At 64.6% G+C, this 18973-nt stretch overlaps 1 protein-coding gene across 3 annotated transcripts; it reads left to right on the top strand.

The window, feature by feature from the left end:
* The first annotated feature begins 5 nt into the window (after positions 1-5).
* Positions 6-17223, top strand: PWWP3A (PWWP domain containing 3A, DNA repair factor). 3 transcript variants are annotated; one of them, XM_045087831.1, is made up of 15 exons: positions 6-112; positions 655-760; positions 992-1077; positions 2471-2541; positions 3869-4672; positions 5743-5844; positions 7800-7870; positions 9246-9322; positions 9929-9989; positions 11750-11825; positions 12244-12294; positions 12749-13185; positions 14229-14293; positions 15029-15117; positions 16905-17223. In XM_045087831.1, the coding sequence occupies exons 2-15, from the start codon at positions 704-706 to the stop codon at positions 17075-17077; spliced, it is 2220 nt and encodes a 739-aa protein (XP_044943766.1). In that variant the 5' UTR covers positions 6-112; positions 655-703; the 3' UTR covers positions 17078-17223. The 3 variants fall into 3 exon arrangements, with proteins under 3 accessions (XP_044943766.1, XP_044943777.1, XP_004778129.1); XM_045087842.1 differs by lacking the exon at positions 6-112 and adding an exon at positions 132-231; XM_004778072.2 differs by lacking the exons at positions 6-112; positions 14229-14293 and having other exon boundaries at positions 532-760; positions 16905-17093.
* Positions 17224-18973: the final 1750 nt, after the last annotated feature.

Below are 18973 nucleotides of genomic sequence, written 5' to 3'. Positions count from 1 at the left end.
CGGGGCGGATACGGGCGTCCCATTGGCTGGCGGCAGGGGTAGGGCTTGGCGGCGCCGCGAGGCTGTCCCCGCCCTCAGCCCGCGGGGGGCGGCGGCGGCGGCGGCTGAGGCGGTGAGCGCGGGCCCGGGAGGCGGCTGGGAAGGCGCGGGTGCCGACGCCGTTGGGCCGCCGCGGCCTCGTCGTCCTCCGCGCCGGGCTCGGGGACGCCGCGCTGCGGAGCCGGGCGCCGGGTGAGGCCTGCGGGCTGCGTCCCGCGGGTCGGCCGGTGGGGTCGAGGCGGCCGCGGCGGGCCTGGGGGGAGGGGCGAGCCCCGAGCGGAGGGGCCCGGGGGGCGCGAGCCGGCCCCCGCCGCGTGCGCCCCTCCGCGACCCCGGCCCGGCCCCCGCCGCGTGCGCCCCTCCGAGACCCCGGCCCGGCCCCCGCCTGCCCCCGCCGCGTGCGCTCCTCCCCGACCCCGGCGCGGCGGGGCCCGTGGGCGGCCGGCCCGGAGGACGCCGCGCAGCTGTCCGGTCCCCCAGGGGGCCCCGCGGCGGCCGGCGACGTCCGCGGGCTGCTCGGCCGCGTCCTCGCGGCGGGGCGCGCGGGGCCGGGCTGTTGCGCGGCGGTTTGCGCGTCCGGGCGGCCCCGACGCCGCTGTGCCGCTTGTGTTGCAGCGCGCCCGGTCCGTGCCCGTCGTCCCCGCGGGCCCCATGAGTCCGAGTCATGACGGACGCCCAGTATGTCTTGTGCCGATGGGAGCAGCGGCTGTGGCCGGCCCAGGTGACCCCCTCGGGCGGCGGGTCCGGGGGTGTCGGCGTCCGCCCGGAGAGACGCGAGGGCGGCGGGGCCCGAGCGGTCGGCCGCGGCCTCCCCGGCCCGCCTGACGGCGGAAGGCCTGGCCGCGCACTTGGGAGAAGCGGGGGCCGCCCCGGGAGAGCCCCCGGGCGGTGGGCGGTGTCGGGCGCCCTGGCTTCTCTGTAACGGCCGCGCGTCCGGTGTCCCGCTCCCCAGGTGCTGGCCAGAACCGAGACGTCCACCGGTAGTAAGCGGAAAAAGGAGTTTTCCCTGAGTGTTCAGATCCTCTCCCTGGATGAAAAGTTGAGTGTCGTGGGTTGTGTTTCTTTTAAGGTTTGAGACTGAGTGCAAGTGTGGGGGGCGGGCCGGCCGAGGTCGGGGAGAAGCAGGCTTCTGGTGAGCGCCAGGGCCCGGGATCACGACCTCAGCAGCCCCCAGGGCCCGGGATCACGACCTCAGCAGCCCCCGGGGCCCTTGATCACGACCTCAGCAGCCCCCAGGGCCGGGGATCACGACCTCAGCAGCCCCCAGGGCCCGGGATCACGACCTCAGCAGCCCCCAGGGCCCGGGATCACGACCTCAGCAGCCCCCAGGGCCCGGGATCACGACCTCAGCAGCCCCCAGGGCCCGGGATCACGACCTCACCTGAGCCGAGGGCGGATGCCCAGCCCACCAAGCCATCCAGGAGCCCCAAATGTTGTGGGGTTTTTGAGCATTTTCTTCCCAGCGGGCTTTCTCCTGCTGCAGGGCGGACAAAAGTGAAGTTCGTCCCTAGGAGCTGATAAGTTTTTCGTTTGTTGTAACAGATTCGTAGTAACGGTGGAAACAGTCTCGGAGGGAAACACTGGGGGTGGGGGTTTTTGTTGGTTCTTTGTTGAAGATCCCTGTGAGGTGCTCTGTGGGACCCGAGCAGAAATTGAACCACACCCGGGGGTGGGGGGATCCCTTGCTGGGGTTCACCTGCGGATGGTTCCTTCTCTCAGAAACCGGGGAGAGGGCCGGCCCTCTTGACATGTTTGATGTGTCGGCCTGTCCGTCTAACGGGGGCGGCCGTTGGGCGCCCGGGGCCGCCTCCCGGCGCTGTGAAGCACATAGGTCTTTTGGTCTTGATCACCTAGAGATGGAAGAGGTGACATGACCCGGGATGATTAAAATGCGCAGATCACGTCGCTGCGGGATGGCTGTGTCTGAGGGTAGGATCCCCAGCTCAGAGAGAACAAAACCAAAACCTCCTCCTGGGGCGGCGGCCTCAGCGTGCTGAGTCCCTGGCTCACACCTTCCCTGCCACGCGAATACTCAAGTTTAAAGGGAAAGTGCCTTTCTTTAAGCCAGAACACACACGCTGGGCTGTAAACAGCTTTTAGGGACATTATCATCTACTCTGAGAACCTAACAAAGGAGGTATTCCTGCAGTTGAAAGTAGAATTTGACTCAGAAAAGGCGCAATTTGAATTCATTTTCACTCTTAAGCCCAGCCAACCTTTTCTGTCTTAAAAGAAAAAAAACTCACCAGGGTTGTTGCTGCCGCTGCCTTCAGGCGCGTGAACTCCCGGTTGGCTGTGAGTTTTGGTTTAAGTGGAAGGTTGAGAATGTAGAAAAGGAATCCAGTTCTTTTGTCGTCGAGAGAAAACCCTGTTTGAAAATGTCCTCGTGGCCTTGGCCGGTGGCGGATGACTGGCGTTCCTGTCCCTGCAGGATTGAGGTGAGGAGCACAGACGTGGAAACGCTGAAGACGGCGCACATCGAACGCATAGCCTCGTCCCTGGGTAAGAGCGCGTCTGCCTCATAAAGAGACCGGGGCGGGGGAAGGGGAGGACCCTGGTCCCAGGGTACCCTGAGCTGAAGGACAGGAAGAAAAGGGTCTCTGTTGTTAATCCTCCTCGAGTTTGCCCCAGCCGGTCCTGTTCTGGAGTCCCGGCACAGCCAGCCACGAGCGCTGGGGTCCCCGGCCTCCAGGGTGCGTTTGCCTCCCTGAGGGGATGGGAGCCGCTCCCTGCCCTGCCACCCCACAGAACGGGTTTTGGAGCAGGGCTCACGTGTTTAAATTCTTCAGCTGAGCCCTGGGGAAGGACCGTGTGGCCAGCATCGATGTTGGTGCCCGCGGCCTGCCGGGCTCTCCTCGCCCGCGCCCACCCCCTTGTTTTTCCGTGGTGCTGAGCGCACGGGGGGGGGGTGGTGGGGGAGGGGGCTCCGACAGTCTATGCAGACGGGGTTTCTGCCGCCTCAGCCCGGGGTGCACAGCCCCTGTCCCGAGCGCTGGGAGGGTCCTGGAAAGACGGACCGGGAGCCCTTCTGGGGGTGTGTGTAAGACAGGGTCCATTTTCCTCTGCGTTCCGAAAGACCGCTTTTGTTCAAAGCGGCATCCACCCGGCGCACCCCAGGCAGCCTCAGCCTCCGCCTCCAAGACACTCCTCTGGGTTCGCTCTGGTTGTGCGAGGGCTGGGGGCCTGGGAGGGTCTGATCGAGAAGCCCGGGAGGAGGCTGTGGAGGGCGTGTGCCCGCTGGGCTGTGCCGTTGTGCCCAGCATCTCGTCCCCATAAACTCTGCTGCCCGTGCGGGGCGGGGGGCGTCGATGCATCCGTAGCGGCCCTCGCCGCTCCAGGCCCTGGTGCTCCTCTCTGGCCTGGAAGGGCCCTCCCGCAGGAGTACGGACAGTCCACCGGCCCCCAGTGGGCCCCGTCCATCGGCCAGCCCCAACCTGCTCTGCCCGAGAACACGCTGCCAGGTCAGGTCGTCACGGAGCCGGCAAGGGTTTGAGCCCCACTGAAGTTGGAACTGCGAGGCTGGGAGGACCTGGGAGATGTCGGGTCCGTTGGCTGCCGTGTCTTCCTGTGACCTGGGGCAGTTTATCCTGGAACACACGCAGTCCGGTTGGGGTCGGTCGGTTTGTTTTTGGAAAGCAGGACCGGCAGCCAGAACAGAGAACAATAGCCATGGTTCTGTGGCCTCGTCCTGCCCCGGGAGAACGGGGAGCCGAGAAGGGTCGGTCCGCCCTTCAGGTGTGACAGCCCGCGTCAGCCCTAGGCGGCCACGGTCTGGCGGCCGTGCCAGCGCCCGCCCGTCCCCAGGCTCTGTGTGCTTCTCGCCCTGCAGCCTCCCAGGATGCGGTTCGTGCCGAGCCCCTGGAGGAGCTGGCCTACAGACGCTCGCTTCGAGTGGCTCTGGACGTTCTCAACCAGAGAGCCGCGTTGCCTCGAGAGAGCTCTTCGAGGGAAGGAAGAACCGCTCTGTCCTCCGGAGGGAAGTCTGCGGATCCGGCCTCTTCTCTCTGTGACCCCGGCTCTTCGGGTCTCCAGGAAGCCGTGCCGAGCAGTTCTGGACTTCAGAGGCGGGAACGTGCACACCCAAGGCTGGTGGCTGCACCCGCTTGTAGGCAGGACTCCAGGCGCCAAGTGGCCCACAAGGAGGAGCTCGGGAAAAGTGAGAGCCTGCGAGCCGTGGCGGGCCCCTCGGCCAGAGCTGCCTCTCGGCAGGGCAGTGGATCGAGAGCGCGCTGCAGAAGGCGGACAGCCCCGAGGCCACGGGGGAGGAAGTTAGCACCAGAGCCTGGCCTGGGTGAGAGAGCACGTGCGCTCTCGGAGGGAGCCGGTGGGAAGGAGAGCAGCCCGCCGCGCCCCCGCTCACCTCCCGGCGTCCGGGAGGAGGGTCTTTGGGCCAAAGCGCGAGACCCGGGATTGCCTTTGCACAGCCCTGATGGGCTCCCGACCCTGGAGCGCCCCGCCAAGCGGCTGTGCCCAGATGGCAGCCAGAGGCTGCCCGCCCCGCAGCTGGAGCCGGGGGCAGTGCCCAGGCAGGGGCCCAGGGGCTGCACAGGCCTGCGCAGCGCGGGCGAACTCGGCCTGCCGGGCCCCCGTGCTGCGGAGGAGCCGCGCGATCTTCACATCCTGGTGGAGGAAGGTAAGGGTCTGCGGCCCGGAGGTGCTTCTGCTGGCGGAGGGCGGACCTGGCTTCTCCCGGGGCTGATGCGGGTCGGGCATGCGCGGGATATTTTTTTTTTTTTTAAGATTTTACTTATTTACTTGACAGACACAGAGCGAGAGAGGGAGCACAAGCAGGGGGAGTGGGAGAGGGAGAAGCAGGCTTCCCGCTGAGCAGGGAGCCCGATGCGGGGCTCCATCCCAGGACGCTGGGATCATGAGCTGAGCTGAAGGCAGAGCCTTAACGACTGAGCCACCCGGGAGCCCCCACTCGCGTGGTTTTTCTCCTGATCAAAATAGAGGCGCAGGTTGCCCAGTTCCTTTCTGTCTCCCTCCCACGGGATTGTAATTAGGACTAGTCTCAAATCCTTGGGTTTTTTGGTTCCGAATGGGCTGGGGCGGGGGGCACTGGAGGCTCTCCCGGGGGGCTGGGCCTCTGATCGGGCGGGAATCCCAGAAGTGACGGACTGGCTTGTGAGCGGAGTTAGACGCAGAGCAGTCCGAGTCTCCCGACTTGCGCGAGGCCTGCAGAGGCGTGCTCGTGTGCGCGGCCGGCCGCGCACAGGGGCTCCCTTCCTGTGAACGTGGCGGTGTCCCTCTGTCTTCACGCTGCTGAGAACGGTCCGTTTCTCTCGGCTTCCTGCCTCCAGGCCCACTGGCTACACGTGCTCGGGTTTCTGCCTTGAATTTAAATGTGTGTTTACACTCGTCCCGGCACGTGCGGAGGCACAGGGAGATGAGCCACAGCCTGTCCCCGCGTCCCCCACCCCCCAGTTGCCCCGGCCCTGCCCTCGCTCTGCCTAGACTGCCCCCTGGGCGCCTGCCCCTTTGACGTGGCGGCCTCCCCCCCGCCCCCCGTCCTCTTCGACCGGTGTGTTTCTCCTGTAAGCGCACCTGGGTCGGGGGCGGCCCCCTCGCATCTGGCGGTGCGGGAGTCTGCGACGTGTGATCTTTTCTGTTTGCGTGGATGGTCGCGAGTCAGGAGATGTGTTTCTTGGGCTGGGTCCCTGAGCCGGTGACGGCGAAGGTTGAATCTGGCACCGTTGGCAGACCGCCAGTCGTCTGGAGAGTCCGTGGAGCTGAATCCCATTCGCTCCGTCCTGGAGGAAGATGAGGATGATGAGGAGCCGCCCCGGATCCTCCTTTACCACGGTAAGTGCCGGGCAGCAGTGGGTCCGCTCGCGCGGCTCCCCTGGGCGGAGGCGGCCGGCCTTCCTGCCGCGCGGTTCTGCTGCCGCACCCACAGCTCCGGCCTCCGTCGTAAGGGGAAGCGCTGAGAGGGAAGAGGGTCTCCCTGGGAGACCGACCAGCCCTCCGTGCCGGCACGCTGCTCCCTGGACGTGTCGTCGTGTCTTCTGGGAGGGGAGGACGGCCGAGCGGAGTGCTGGGTCCAGTGCGGGTGTGGCCTGGCGCTGCCTCCAGACCTTTGGGGGTGTCAGGTGCGTGTCTGTCCAGAGACGCAGGGTCTCCGGCTTGAGGCAGCGGGGCCCCAGCACCCCCTCCCACACGCGCACGCTGTCCGCACCAGAGCCCACATGCCGGTGCGCCCCCCCCCCCGGCCCTCTTTGTGGAAGGACCGGAGATGCAGACCCAAGATCCCGAACCAGCGACCGACCACTGCTTGGTGTCTTTCGTGGCGTGGATGATTTGGAATGAGTTTTGTTTTCAGACTCGCCCACTGTTTGTCTCGACACACTCTGGAGTGTTTTAGCCTGTCGTTACGGGATGATTACGGACCCGTGAGATGGTCCAAGATAACACGCGGGAGCTGGAGGACCTCTCCGAGGGGAGACTGAAGGGCAGGGCGCGCCCTTGTGCCTCGGCTCCCGTGGCCGACACTGCGTCCGCCTCTGGTTCTGCGCTGATGCGCGTGCGTTTCCTTACCGTCCCTGAGAGTAACTCGACACGCGGCGCGCTGGCCTATGGTCTTCTGATTACGCTTGGCGGCCAACGCTTGTTCCTCCCCGAGCACACACCCCCCCACTGTCAGGGGGAGCTAGACGCTTCCACGCCTGCTGGGCTCTGCGGGCTCAGCTCCCCGGAGCGGGACGGACACGGCGCCTTCTTCCACGGCGAGAGGCCAGGTCACCACAGCCCCGAGGAACCCCCTGCTTTCTGCTTCCACTTGATTTCGTCTTGTCCCCATGCCCCTGGCAGCCTGACGTCTGGGTGTTCCCATGACCTGTTTGTGTTCATGGGGCCCTGACGGTTCTCTTAAAAACCAAACATTTCTCACCAGACAGATGACCGCCCTTTGCACGTTAGCCGCGCGCTCGCCCGTCTGCAGACCTTGCCTGCGGCCCCGCCGGCGGCCAGGGCACTGCGGGAATGGGGTCCGCTTGTCTCCGCTTGGACAAGCAGCCTCTCGGGTCTGCTTTCGTTACCTCGTTGTTGAGTGTGCAGGTTACTCGTTCTGCAGTTCTGTGTTTGGTTGGAAGTCTTGTTCTGGTCGGTTGTAATCGGCTGGTCACTGGGTGATGGTTTTGGTAATCCGCTTTTTTTTTCTCTTTTTGAAATAAGAGATAATTTTTGAAATAATTTTATCTCTGATGAGCTTCCTAGGAAATTGCCTCCCCCCCGCCCCCGGACTTTATTTATTTGGCAGAACGCACGGGCAGGGGAGGGTCCAGAGGGAGAGGAAGAAGCAGGCTCCCCACTGAGCAGGGACGCACCCCCACCCCCACCCCCACCCCCACCCCCACCCCCACCCCCACCCCAGTGCAGGCTCCATCCCAGGACCCTGGGATCAGACCTGAGCCAAAGGCAGCTGCTTCACTGACTGGGCCCCAGGTGCCCTGGAATTTGCTGCTTCTGTTGGGGTTTATGTGCTTCTCTCCTTTTAAAAAAACGGACCTGGAGTTATTTGCGATGGTAGAGTAGTGGCCAAGGCGGTACCGAGTTGACCCTGGCGTGTCCCCGCTCAGCAGCGCGCGTGTCCCCCACACTCAGGCGCCAGCGTTGTCGTGAGACCGCCTTGCGACCGTGGGGATCTCTGACCAGGCTTTGAGCGTCCGGTCTAAGCAGGCTCCTCCTGTGTTTTTTATTTGTTGCGTGAAGTGAGTGCTGCGGATGTGACTTACTGTTCATGTCTTTGTCCTTAATTCCAGAGCCGCGCTCGTTTGAAGTGGGAATGCTAGTCTGGCTGAAGCACCAGAAATACCCCTTCTGGCCAGCAGTGGTAAGCTCCGGCGGCCTCGGGCACCCACTCAAGGCCCCGTGCGCCTGCTCTCTCGCCCCCTTCATGTCAGCTGGACCCCGGGGGAGTTCTTTCCTGGGAGAAACCGACAGCCTCGTGATTCTAAGCAGGGCTTCTGCAGACGGGAACCTGAGTAAGGGGAGTTCGATCATTTTGGCACAGTTGAGCGTGAGAGTCCTAGCGCCGATCTAGACCGAGCAGCTCAGGAAACTGCCTAAAAAGTGTCTGCAACTTGCTGGTGTCTAACTGTGTGCCTGAGGCTTCGTCCTGCGGGAGCTTCTCCGCGGGAGCTTGGAAGTTTCTCCGACTCCAGGGTGGGGAGCGGTTGTGTGGCTGCGGTGGTGGGCCTCAGCGCGTTGAGCTTTTCCAGCTCTGCTTTCTCCGTGCACCCGGCCAGTGCGGGCTGTCCGGACACCTAGCCAAGGCAGCGTGCCAGCTTCCCACCCTTCATGTGGTGTCCGACCCCCCGTAGACGGCGTTTCGACGGCTCCTGCTCTTGGGCTTTAATTTGTAGTGAGAGACGGTGACGTTGAACTTGGAGAGCTGTTTGCAGGAGCGGGAGCGGGAGACACTGCCGTTGCCGTGGGGCTGACCTCTGGTGGGCAGCATGGCCGCCTCCGATGGGCCGACTGGCTGTAGTGACGCAGGGCTGGCGTCCACACCTCGCTCGCTGGGCAGAAGGGCAGCTTCAGCCGACGTGCAGATGCAGTGGGGGTCTGTGCAGCGTCTGCACCATGGTGGGGGCATTGATCGGGGTCCCGGGCTCCCTTCAGCTTGCTTCATGGCAGATGCTCCTGTCCCCTGCGCTGGCACCCTTTTCCTAGCCCCTCCTCAGTTTCACCAGTTCCCTGGGGACCTGCTGGGGAACGGATCTCCAAAGTCACAGGTTCCTGGGGGGCGCTGGGCCGGAGGCTGGGCTGAGTCCGGCACGGCTGCCTCGGTGTCCTCGGCTGGTCCTACCTGCCTGAGCTCACTTTGCTCATCCCACAAACCGGAGTGAGCCCGTTCTGCTGAGTCAGGAGACAGTCGTGTGGTCGAGTGCGAGGCGGCAGGCGGCACAGGGTTGGGTCTTTCTGTTACGAGCGGGAACACAACCGAGTGCTGCGTGGTTCTGCTGTGTGCGAGCACGGAGTGTGCCTGTGGCAGGAGGGGCGCTGTCTGAGCCTCCGAGCCTGGGGGCTTGGCCTTGGTGTCGTCCCGTGTCGTTGCCCCCCCCACCCCCACCCCGGCCAGCAGCATTCCTTGTCCCGTGCCAGCCGCATGCCAGCCTGTGCAGTGGAGAAAGGTCAGGAAGGTGGCTCAAAGCCCTGGCCTCTTCTGGGTTCCTGATGCTCTGTTTTCTTGGGTTTCCCAACAGGTCAAGAGCGTCCGGCGAAGAGAGAAGAAAGCCAGTGTGCTCTTTATCGAGGGGCACATGGACCCCAAAGGGAGAGGGTAATCCAGCTGTCTGTGCTCTCGGGAAACGCTTGGCGGGTGAAGTCCTGCCAGCTTGGGGGTGCCGGGATGGTGGGGAGCCTGGGCCCAGGGCCGGGATGGTCTCACGTGCCCCCTGCGATCCAGCTCTCCTGGAAGAGGAATCCAGAGGCTGTGTTGAAGGGGACCGCTCAGACCGTCCAGTTTCCCAAGCTTTATTTGCCTCGTTCGACGCTCAGCGGCCCCCACCCCTTCCCCGCAAACTGTGTTCCAACCCGGTTGTGCCGGGTGCTGTGAGCAGCCCTGCCGCCGCCGGTTCTGTTGTTGGCGTATTTGTCCGCTCGCTTGCCGCCAGGCCGTAATCCTTGGATGGAAATGCCCATCTGCTCAGGGGCACTTGCAAACACATTTTGGACCCTCTGGGCCCCGGGTGCCGCCTCCATCTCCCACGGGCGGCCAGGGTGTGCGTGTCCCATGTGGCGGCCCCTGCCCGGTCCCGTGGGGCCTGTCTCGGGGGCTCCCTCGGGCTGCTGGTTGGTGGCAGAGGCCCCCACGGGTGCCACTGGTTCCGTGGGAGGAAACTCATCCTGACTCACCCTGTGTTAACCTTTGTCTCCCTCTTCCCAGCATCACGGTGTCTCTCAGGAGATTGAAGCACTTCGACTGCAAAGAGAAACAGGCTCTTCTGGTACGTGCGCCGTGGGTCGTGCCTTAGAGAGGTGCGCCGCCACGGGACTGGTCTGCTGGCCCGGCTCCGGGCGTTCCTGGTGGGGACCACCACGGCCCTGGGAGGTCGCCGGCCAAGCCCCCACTGACTAGGCACAGAGGACGGGGTGCTTGGGTGCAAGGCTGGTGTCTTGATGTGGGTGATCGTTCAGAGGGTGTCCCTGCGCGGTGCCGTGGACACAGCGGGCCTGCACGGGGGGGCGGAGTGCTTGGTGGACACCCCACAGGGAGCTTCCTGGGCTTGCCGGTCGCCGAGTCCCCTAAGGTGCTCTCGTCAGCTCTTGATCTTACACCGAGCCTGTAAGCCATGAGGCGCTTGTCCGTTCCGCACGCTGTCTGTGCAGCCTTGAGGTGTGACGCCGGCTTTCCGGCTCGGACCCAGCCGAGGGGAGGGGTCCGTTAGCCTCCCGCCCCCCGCCATGCGGTTCTTGTCCCAGCCCAGTGAGTGGGTTCCTGGCTTTGTGTCACTGTCTTCCGTGCACGTGGACTGCCCGGGAGCTGGAGGGCGGAGGCCCTGCGGGAAGCCTTCTGCCCAGCAGCCGTCTCCCTGAGCGCAGCAGGCCGGGCTGTGGCGTGGGCAGGGGCTGGGAAGGTTGGCGCCCACACCGGGCCCCAGCCTTGTCTTCCACTGATGTGCGTGTCCCGTGACATGGTCCTGCTTCCGTCCGTCCGTGGTAAGAGCGTTCAGTGCAGCTTGTGAGCCGCAGCCTGCGCTGGGTGCCCAGCGTGCCCAGGCCCGGTTATGGCCTCCGGCGCTTCCGTGCGCCCTGAAGCATAAGCCCACAAGCGTGGGGAGCTGGTCACCCAACCTTCCAGGCTGGGGCGTCCCCAACCCCACTGCCACTCTCAGGGATCTGGATAGCTTTCCCAAAGTGGGGGCTGGGGGGGGGGCAGCAGGAATCTTGCTTTAAGGTCTGTACATCCCAAAGTCAGATCTGTGAGCTCTGACAAAGATGACGTGTGGCCTCACGTAGTCCAGGAGCTGAGGTGGTGCCCGTCGCCCGTCGTCCTGTTCCCCGAGAAAAGCCAGGATCCCTGGGGGGCTGTTGCTGTGGCAGGAGCACTGCCTCCTGGAGCCACGGGGTCGTCCCAGGCTGTGTTGACGGACCAGCCCTGGTGTCACAGTTGCGGTTTTGAGCCCTGCTTTCCCGAGCACAGAGCAGCAGCACCTGCTGTCCCCGTCCCACACATGCCACGTGGGGTGGCCACGGGAAGGGCCAGGAGGACGTGGCGGTCACATCAGAAAGGGATCTTGGCTGGTGGGACGCTGTCCCAGCTCAGGGGTCCTCGCAGTGGGTGGGGAGGGGGCGTGGTCCTTGGTTTGCAGGTGCGGACCTTGAGGTCTAGGTGGGCACCCCCACAGGGCACAGCTCAGCCAACACCGTTCTAAGCCAGGGGCACAGGCACGGCTCTTGGAAGAATCTGCTTTGTAGGACTTTGGAGTCTCGTTTGGGGATGTCAGCCGCACATGGGGTGCCGGGCTACTTCCTCTGCTCCAGAGGCCCAGCTCTCCTGTTCCAGAGCTCTCTGTTCCCCAGGACCCGGCGTGTGGGCAGCCCTGGCCCCAGAGCCGGGCCTCCGCGCGTTCCCCGTGTGTCCTCAGCAGCCCCGCACGGGGTCCCCTGCCAGCGCTGTGGTCTGGACGCAGGGGCTGAGGTTGCCAGCAGGAGTGGAGGAGCCCGTGGCCCCTTGCCGACAGCTGCTGTCTCGCTCTTGGTGCAGAACGAGGCCAAGGAGGACTTCGACCAGGCCATCGGCTGGTGCGTCTCCCTGATCACGGACTACAGGGTCCGGCTCGGTACGTGGCCCTGCCTGCCCTCGGACAAAGGGACGGGGCTGGGGGCGGAGCGCAGGCCTATTTCCCTTGGCCTCCAGGCCTGGGCCCGTGGCAGTCTTGTCCCCGACGGGGCAGGTGGGCTGGCACCCGGGCACAGACGGAGGTACTGGGTGTGAATGGAGGCGGAGTTTGCTTTGAGTCAGGGCTGGCTTCTGTCTGCCCCAAGTCCAGCCGTCGGGAATGTTCCGACGTGGATTTTCTGGGCGCCCCGGGGGCGGGTTGCACCCCGACGGCAGTGTTGGTGTCCCGTCGGCCCTCTCGGGAAGGGGTCCGCACGGGGCTGACGTGAGGCTGGCACGCCAGTCCCGCGTCCCTTGGGCCGTTCCCCAGCGCCGCCTCTGACGGTGGCACGCGGCTCTCCTCTCCTGCCTTCCCGCAGGCTGCGGTTCCTTCGCCGGCTCCTTCCTGGAATACTACGCGGCCGACATAAGTAAGTCCGCCGGCTCCTTGGCGGTGTGAAGCGGCTGCTTTCTGAGTCGGAGGTTCAGAAGGGGAGGCGTCTGGGTGAGGCCGGGCCCTGTCCCGAGCCTGACTGCCGCCTACCCCCGCAGCCCAGCGGGCGCCCGGCCTCGTCTCCAAAACGTGTGCGTGGCGGCGCTCTGCACCCATTGTTCCTGCTGCCCGGGTTGTGGTCGGACGGATAGTCCCGCCGCCCGCCGCCGTCCCCGGTCACACGGGGTGGAGGTGGAGGGGCCTGTGCTTCCTCGGGGGGCTGCACTGGGGTCTGACGTGGGGCCTTTCAGAGGAGGAGCCCTCAGGACCCTGGCGGTTGTAGCTGTGGGCGGGGGGCGGCCTTCCCACAGAGCCCCCAGGCGGCGTGGCGAAGGGAAGAGGGAGTCTCCCACACAGGCCGGCGGGCTCACGGCCGTGTCGCTCGTCTGCAGGTTATCCTGTCCGCAAGTCCATCCAGCAGGACGTCTTGGGGACCAGGTTTCCGCAGCTTAGCAAGGGGGACCCCGAGGAGCCTGTGGCGGGGAGCCCCCAGGGGAGGAGGCGGCCCTATAGGAAGGTCCTCCCCGACCGGTCCCGGGCTGCCCGGGACCGGGCCAACCAGAAGCTGGTGGAGTACATCGTGAAAGCCAGGGGCGCCGAGGGCCACCTGCGGGCCATCCTGAAGAACCGGAAGCCGTCCCGATGGCTGAAGACGTTCCTGGCGTCGGGTCAGTATGTGACGTGCGTGGAGACGTACCTGGAGGACGAGCAGCAGCTGGACGTGGTGGTGAAGTACCTGCAGGGCCTGTACCAGGAGGCGGGCGGCCGGGCGCCGGCGCGGGCCAGCGGCGACACGATCCGCTTCATCCTGGACGTTCTTCTGCCGGAAGTGAGTGTGCGGCGGGGCTGTGGCGTGGGGTTGGCTGGGGGTTGGCGGCCGGGGCCCCGGGGGCCGGGATTGGCGCTGGGCTGGCGTCTTCCCGAAGTGGGCCCAGGAGGCCGCGGCCACGCCAAGTGCGGTGCCTGCCCGGGCCGCTCTGTGGGCAGGGGGACAGGGCCCGGCTGTGTAGACGCTGTGGCCAGTGCCGGGGGACGAGAGGTGCACGCTGCGTCCCCGGGTGCACGCACGTCTCCAGCGGAGATGCTGCTGCGGAAAGGGAGCCGCGGTTCTCCCGCACGCGCCCGCCGGCGTTCGGCTGGGCAGCAGCACACACGGCACTCCCCTGGTGGTTTGGGGCTTTTTTGTTTTCTTTTTTCCCCGCTGGTGGTTTGGAAGGTCAGAGGGGGCGCTGCTGGGCTCTGTGAGCGTGTGTGTGTGTGTGTGTGTGTGTGTGTGTGTGTGTGTGTGTCTGTGAGCGTGTGTGTGTGTGTGTGTGTGTGTGTGCTGGGCTCTGTGAGCGTGTGTGTGTGTGTGTGTGTCTGTGAGCGTGTGTGTGTGTGTGTGTGTGTGTGTGTGTGTAAAGTTACCCATCACCTTCAGAACTGAAAGCTTTCGAAGACCTTCGGGTGGAGGCCGGCTGGGGCTCCCCCGCCGGAAGGGCGGCCTCACTCCGCCTGTCGCTCCGGCTGCCCCGTCCTCGTCTTGCTTACGTCCGAGTCCTCCGGAGCGTGTCTTGAAGGAAGGGATGGTTCTGCCCCAGGGACACCGGGTCCGGGTCGTGTGTGGGGACGGCTGAGGTTCTCACTGGGTGGGGGGCAAGGTGCCGCCGAGCCCCACAGTGCTTGGGACACCCCGCCTGGGAGTGACCTGCCCTGTGTCAGCAGTGCCCAGAGCAGACAGGGTGCCGTGTTCTAGGCCAGAACGGCTCGGATTGATTTTTAAGATTTTATTCTTAAGTGACCTATACACTGCACGTGGGGCCAGAGCCCTCGACCCTGGGACCGAGAGTCACAGGCTCCCCCCCTCACCGAGCCGCCACACGCCCCACACAGGCTCTTCAGAAACGCTGTGCGGAGGGCCTGGGGGCTCAGTCATGGGACGTCTGTCTCCGGCTCAGGTCAGGATCCCGGGGTCCTGGGGTAGAGCCCTGCGGCGAGCTCCCTGCTTGGTGGGAGCCTGCTTCTCCCTCTCCCGCTCCCCCTGCCTGTGCTCCCTAGCTCGCAAATAAATAAATAAATAAAATCTTTTTTTTTTTAAATCACATTTTGGGGCGCCTGCATGGCTCCGTGGGTTAAGCCTCTGCCTTCAGCTCAGGTCATGATCTCAGGGTCCTGGGATCGAGCCCCACATCGGGCTCTCTGCTCAGCGGGGAGCCTGCTTCCTCCTCTCTCTCTCTCTGCCTGCCTCTCTGCCTGCTTGTGATCTCTGTCTGTCAAATAAATAAATAAAATCTTAAAAAAAATGAAAAATAAAAAATCACATTTTTAGCAACCAGAGTTTTTCTATTTTTTCTGAGGACACACATGAGGATTTTCAGCGTCAGACTTGCCGTGTGCAGGGGTGACCGCTGTTCTTTTTCCTGCTGTTTGGACAGTAAAATTCGAGACTGTCACAGATGGGCTTGTTGGTTTTGGTCCTGTCTCGTTCTCTGCTTTTAGTGACATGAGCTCTCGTGTCTTGTCTTAAGAGCGCGTCTCATGCCACACGGAGGTGGCCCTGCACGCAGACACGTCCCGGACCCGCGTCTGTGGAGGCCGCTCGGACGCTGCGCCGGGCCCCACACGCGTCCCTCGAGCGCCCCGGGCAGCACGGGCCCGCTGGCCGCAGCTGAGCGCCCTCTGCTCTCTTGCAGGCCATCATCTGCGCCATCGCGGCGGTGGACGCTGTGGATTACAAGACGGCTGAGGAGAAGTATCTCAGAGGACCGTCCCTCAGCTACCGGTAGGCTGCTCGGGGCGCCGCTGCCAAACCGGCGGCAGTGTGTCCAGAAGGGCTCACGTTCCCTCGTGCCGGGCGCCGGGGCGCGGGGACCCTGTGGCCGACACGCCGGTCCAGGTGCCCCGGCTGGACAAACCGCCCACGGCTGAACATGCGCAGAAGCCCTCGGCCAGGAGCTGCCAGAGGGACGCAGGGAAGCCAGGGTTCAGGTGCTCCGTCCTCGGGCACATCCGCGAGCTGCTCAGAGCTGGCGGAGCTGGACCCCAGCCCGGCCTGTGCCACGGCCCGCAGGCAGTCCTCCAGGGCCACTCCCTGGGCATGTGCCGGGTCTGCTGTGCCTAATCCCGTTTTGCAGGGGCTCCTGTTAGCATTCCGGGCTTTCTCCGCCTTGCCCAGGGCCCTGGCCGTTTGAGAAAACACAGACCACACGGCTGCAGTCACCCCAGGCCACTCCTAGCTGGTCGGAAGAATGCCGTGATGAAGATGTTTCTCTTCCGCCGGAGGGGTTAGGCGCCCTGGGATTTTTGGCCCCCAGAGCCCCTAATCCCATCTCTGGGCTCGCTGCCAGGCCTTGCTGAGCGCTGGCCGAGGACTCAGCCGGAGTGACAGGCTAGGGCCTCTGTCCAGGGCCAGCCGAGCCCACCGCCATGGCTGGCGGGCGGCAAAGGCAGCTCCCGGGACGCCACGCTCTTTCCCAGGGAGGGCCCTGCTGTGTGCCGTGGGCCGCAGCGCCCGGTGGGTGGGGAGGCTGCCTGCGGGGCCGACCTGGCGGAACCCATGTGTGCGGGAATGATGACCTGGCAAGCGGGAACACAAGGACCCCGGGCTGCAGGGAGACCCGGTGGTCTGGCCGTCGACTCCCAGATGCAGAACAGTGTTCTTGGGGGAGCAGGGTGGGAGCCCACACACGCCCCCCGGCGCAGTGCCCTCCTCCTCCTCGTCCGAGGGACTGGCTGTAGTGCCTGTGAGGAGGGCTGTCCATCTGCACGCCCTTCCACTGCCCTTGACCTGCTGTGGGCCTGCACATGGAAGTGCCGTGGGCCGTGCTGGTGATGGCAGAGGCTCCCTTCTCCAGATTCTGGGGACGTGGCCTCCCATTGCGGGCGGTCGGCCATTCCCGCCCCACAGCCATCCGGCTCCTTCCCTCTCAGCTTGTGGTGATGCACGGGGGGTGCCTCCTGGGCCTCGTGTTCTGCCCGAGCCGCACAGTCACGTGGACTTGCCCACTGTCAGAATCCATGTGCTTTGTGGCTGTCGCTGGTCCTGGCCTGGGGGTGCCCCAAATACCGGTTAGTGTCGTTCTTACCGGGGAGTTGACAAGGACCGTTGGATAGCTCACACTCCTTAAAAAGTTCTTTTTTTTTTTTTTTACGATTTTATTTTTTTGACAGAGACACAGCAAGAGAGGGAGCACAAGCAGAGGGAGTGGGAAAGGGGCCCCCAGAGCCCCTAAGGCTTCCCGCTGAGCAGGGAGCCCGACACAGGGGTCGATCCCAGGACCCCGGGCTCATGACCTGAGCCGCGGAGCCACCCAGGCGCCTCTAAAAAACCCTTTTTTAAATTGTTAAACGCACGTGATGTAAAACGTCCCGTCATAACCATTTCCAAGGGCACAGCGCAGCGGCCTGAACCACCCCTGCCATCAGGCAAACACCCCCACCCTCTGTCTCCAGAACTTTGCATCGCCCCAGACTGGAGACTCTGTCCCCCTAAAGCACGGACTCCTCTGTTTCATATTTGGAGACAAGATAAATCATTAAAATGAGGTTCTCTCCTTCTCTTTTCTGAAGGGAAAAAGAAATATTTGATAACCAGCTTCTGGAAGAAAGGAATCAGCGGTGCTGACACCGGAGGGGCCGCGGGTCCCGTGGCCGGGGCGCGAGCGGAGTCTGCAGGCCCGGGGCCCGGGCTGTGCTCGCTGCTCATCCGTGGGTGTGCTTTTCCTGGCTTTCTTGGAAGGTAGAGTTTTGTGAAAGGTGTTTGGAACAAAAATGTTTTATTTTACTGGATGCCAGTACTTCTGACTGTACTGTTTAACGTGAGGTGCACAGCTGTTTTTTTATGTTAAAAAGCACTGTATCCAATATTAAAGAGGAGTTTTAAGAAAGAGCCTGATAATGAATGATTCCTTCAGAACACGCGCGCCTTTCTGAGTTTCCTTCCTCTCGAGGCAGGCCCCGGTTCCCTGTGCCGGAGAATGCGGGTGGCGGGACTCGGCGGCCGCTTCCCCCCATCCCGTGTGGGCCCTGAGCACAGTGCGAGCCCCCACAGCCCTGCCCCGTCCATGCGGATTTTTCCGTGTGGCTGCTTCTGGTCCAGCTCTCCTAGCCAGGCCCTGGCATCCATGTCCCGAGGCCTAGGACCTCCCGAGTGCAGCAGTCGTGGTTCCCGTGTGTGTGGCCGGGGTCACGGTGCGGGGACGGGAGGGTCTGTGCCGACGGCTCCTCCGGAAGCAAGGCCTTTGTCTGGAGGCCAGGCTCATGTTCCTGCCCAGGCCCCGAAAAGGGGGCAGCTGGTGGGTCACCCCGGTGCCCGAGGATCCCCAGCCCAGGCCCTGGCCTGCAGAGACCTGCGTGGCCTGTCCTCACACAGTCACGGAAGCTCTGTGGCCTGTCGCTCAAATGAACTCTATTCGAAGCTGCTGGGAGACAGCACAGTCAGCACAGGGTGCGGGGTTTCCTGGGGAGACCCCCGGCTGGCGGCAGCACTCCAGCCGGTGATGGGCTGCTGTGTCTGAACGTGGCAGACTTCCCTCCTCTCCGCCCCCCAGGGACCCCTCCCCACAGCAGCCACTTAGAGCAGGGGCTTGCCCTCCGAGCCTGGGGGGGGTGCAGGTGTGCTTGGCCCGAGAAGGTGCCCTCTGAGCAGGCAAGACGCGCAGAGAACCCCAGGCCAGCTGGGCAGGGGGAGAGGCTGCAGCTCAGGAACCCTCCCAGGTGTGGCAGGGAAGTCTGGCCTGGGAGGGCGGGGTTGGGGGCACGTGTCCTGCAGGGTCCCTGGGCCACCCTGCCCCAATCTGGGAGTAGGGAGAACCACAGAGGCTGGATGGTTCCTACCTACCACGGAGCCCGAAGCCAGGCGGCTTGGTCACTCCCTCTCCACTGGAGCAGCCCACCATGGTCTCCAAAGCGGGCCTCGCCCCTTTCTGGGAGAGCCTGGCGGCTCGGTCCCTGTGCTCTGCGCTGCGATCCTGGACCCGGGGCTCCGATCCTGGACCCGGGGCTCCGTGGTGGTGGGGGCCGGCGGCTGTCGTGGGCTGTCTCTGCCGGTGCAGTCTGCCCGTGGGGCCCCCCCGCGTTAAATGCCTTCCGCAGCCCTGCTGGGGACCCTGAGGGTGCTGGTCCTAAGCCGCTGGGGCAGGCACCGCCTAGCGGCTGGTGGCCTAATGGGGGCCCCTGGAGAAGCAGGCGCCGCTGGGACGGACTTCCCGCAGGCAGCCAGCGCCTGGCCCCTGGCTCCTCCTCCCGGCTCCCACTCTCAGGCCGGGTCATTCTCCAGCAGCCGTCCCGGGAGCTGCGGGGGCCGAGCGTCCTGCATCGTTTGCTCAGTGCCCGGAGCACCCCTCACCACAAACCGGGCGGGCTTGCCTACCCCCCCCCCGCCCCCCGCACCCTGCCCGCACCTCTGCCCCTTCCCTCTGCAGTCCCGCTCGCTGGCCTCTGTGTGGCCCCCCTGCCTCCCCCCTCCCCATGCCCATCCCTTCTCTGAACTGCCGAGGCTCCTGCTAAGCCGGCGGTCCCAGCCCCCGCACCCGTGGTCACTCCCGCTTCCTGAGACGGGAATTGTCATCGCACATACCTTGGCCCTTCTTCAAGTCTATTCTTTTATCTAAAAACTGATTTTTAGGGCGCCTGGGTGG

Source organism: Mustela putorius, unplaced genomic scaffold (assembly GCF_011764305.1).
Source record: "Mustela putorius furo isolate JIRA1106 unplaced genomic scaffold, ASM1176430v1.1 tig00000095_pilon_pilon_pilon, whole genome shotgun sequence".
Classification (NCBI taxonomy): Eukaryota; Metazoa; Chordata; class Mammalia; order Carnivora; family Mustelidae; genus Mustela; species Mustela putorius.
The sequence above is the reverse complement of the archived record's forward strand: the minus strand, read 5'-3'. Positions and strand labels throughout refer to the sequence as shown.

What these genes read in the sequence shown, in the direction of transcription:
- PWWP3A (XM_045087831.1), top strand. Translation starts at nt 704, where the DNA reads ATGACGGACGCCCAGTATGTCTTGTGCCGATGGGAGCAGCGGCTGTGG. An exon ending in AGCGGCTGTGGCCGGCCCAG is followed by an intron (nt 761 to 991) that starts GTGACCCCCTCG and finishes CCCGCTCCCCAG; the next exon opens with GTGCTGGCCAGAACCGAGAC. An exon ending in ATCCTCTCCCTGGATGAAAA is followed by an intron (nt 1,078 to 2,470) that starts GTTGAGTGTCGT and finishes CTGTCCCTGCAG; the next exon opens with GATTGAGGTGAGGAGCACAG.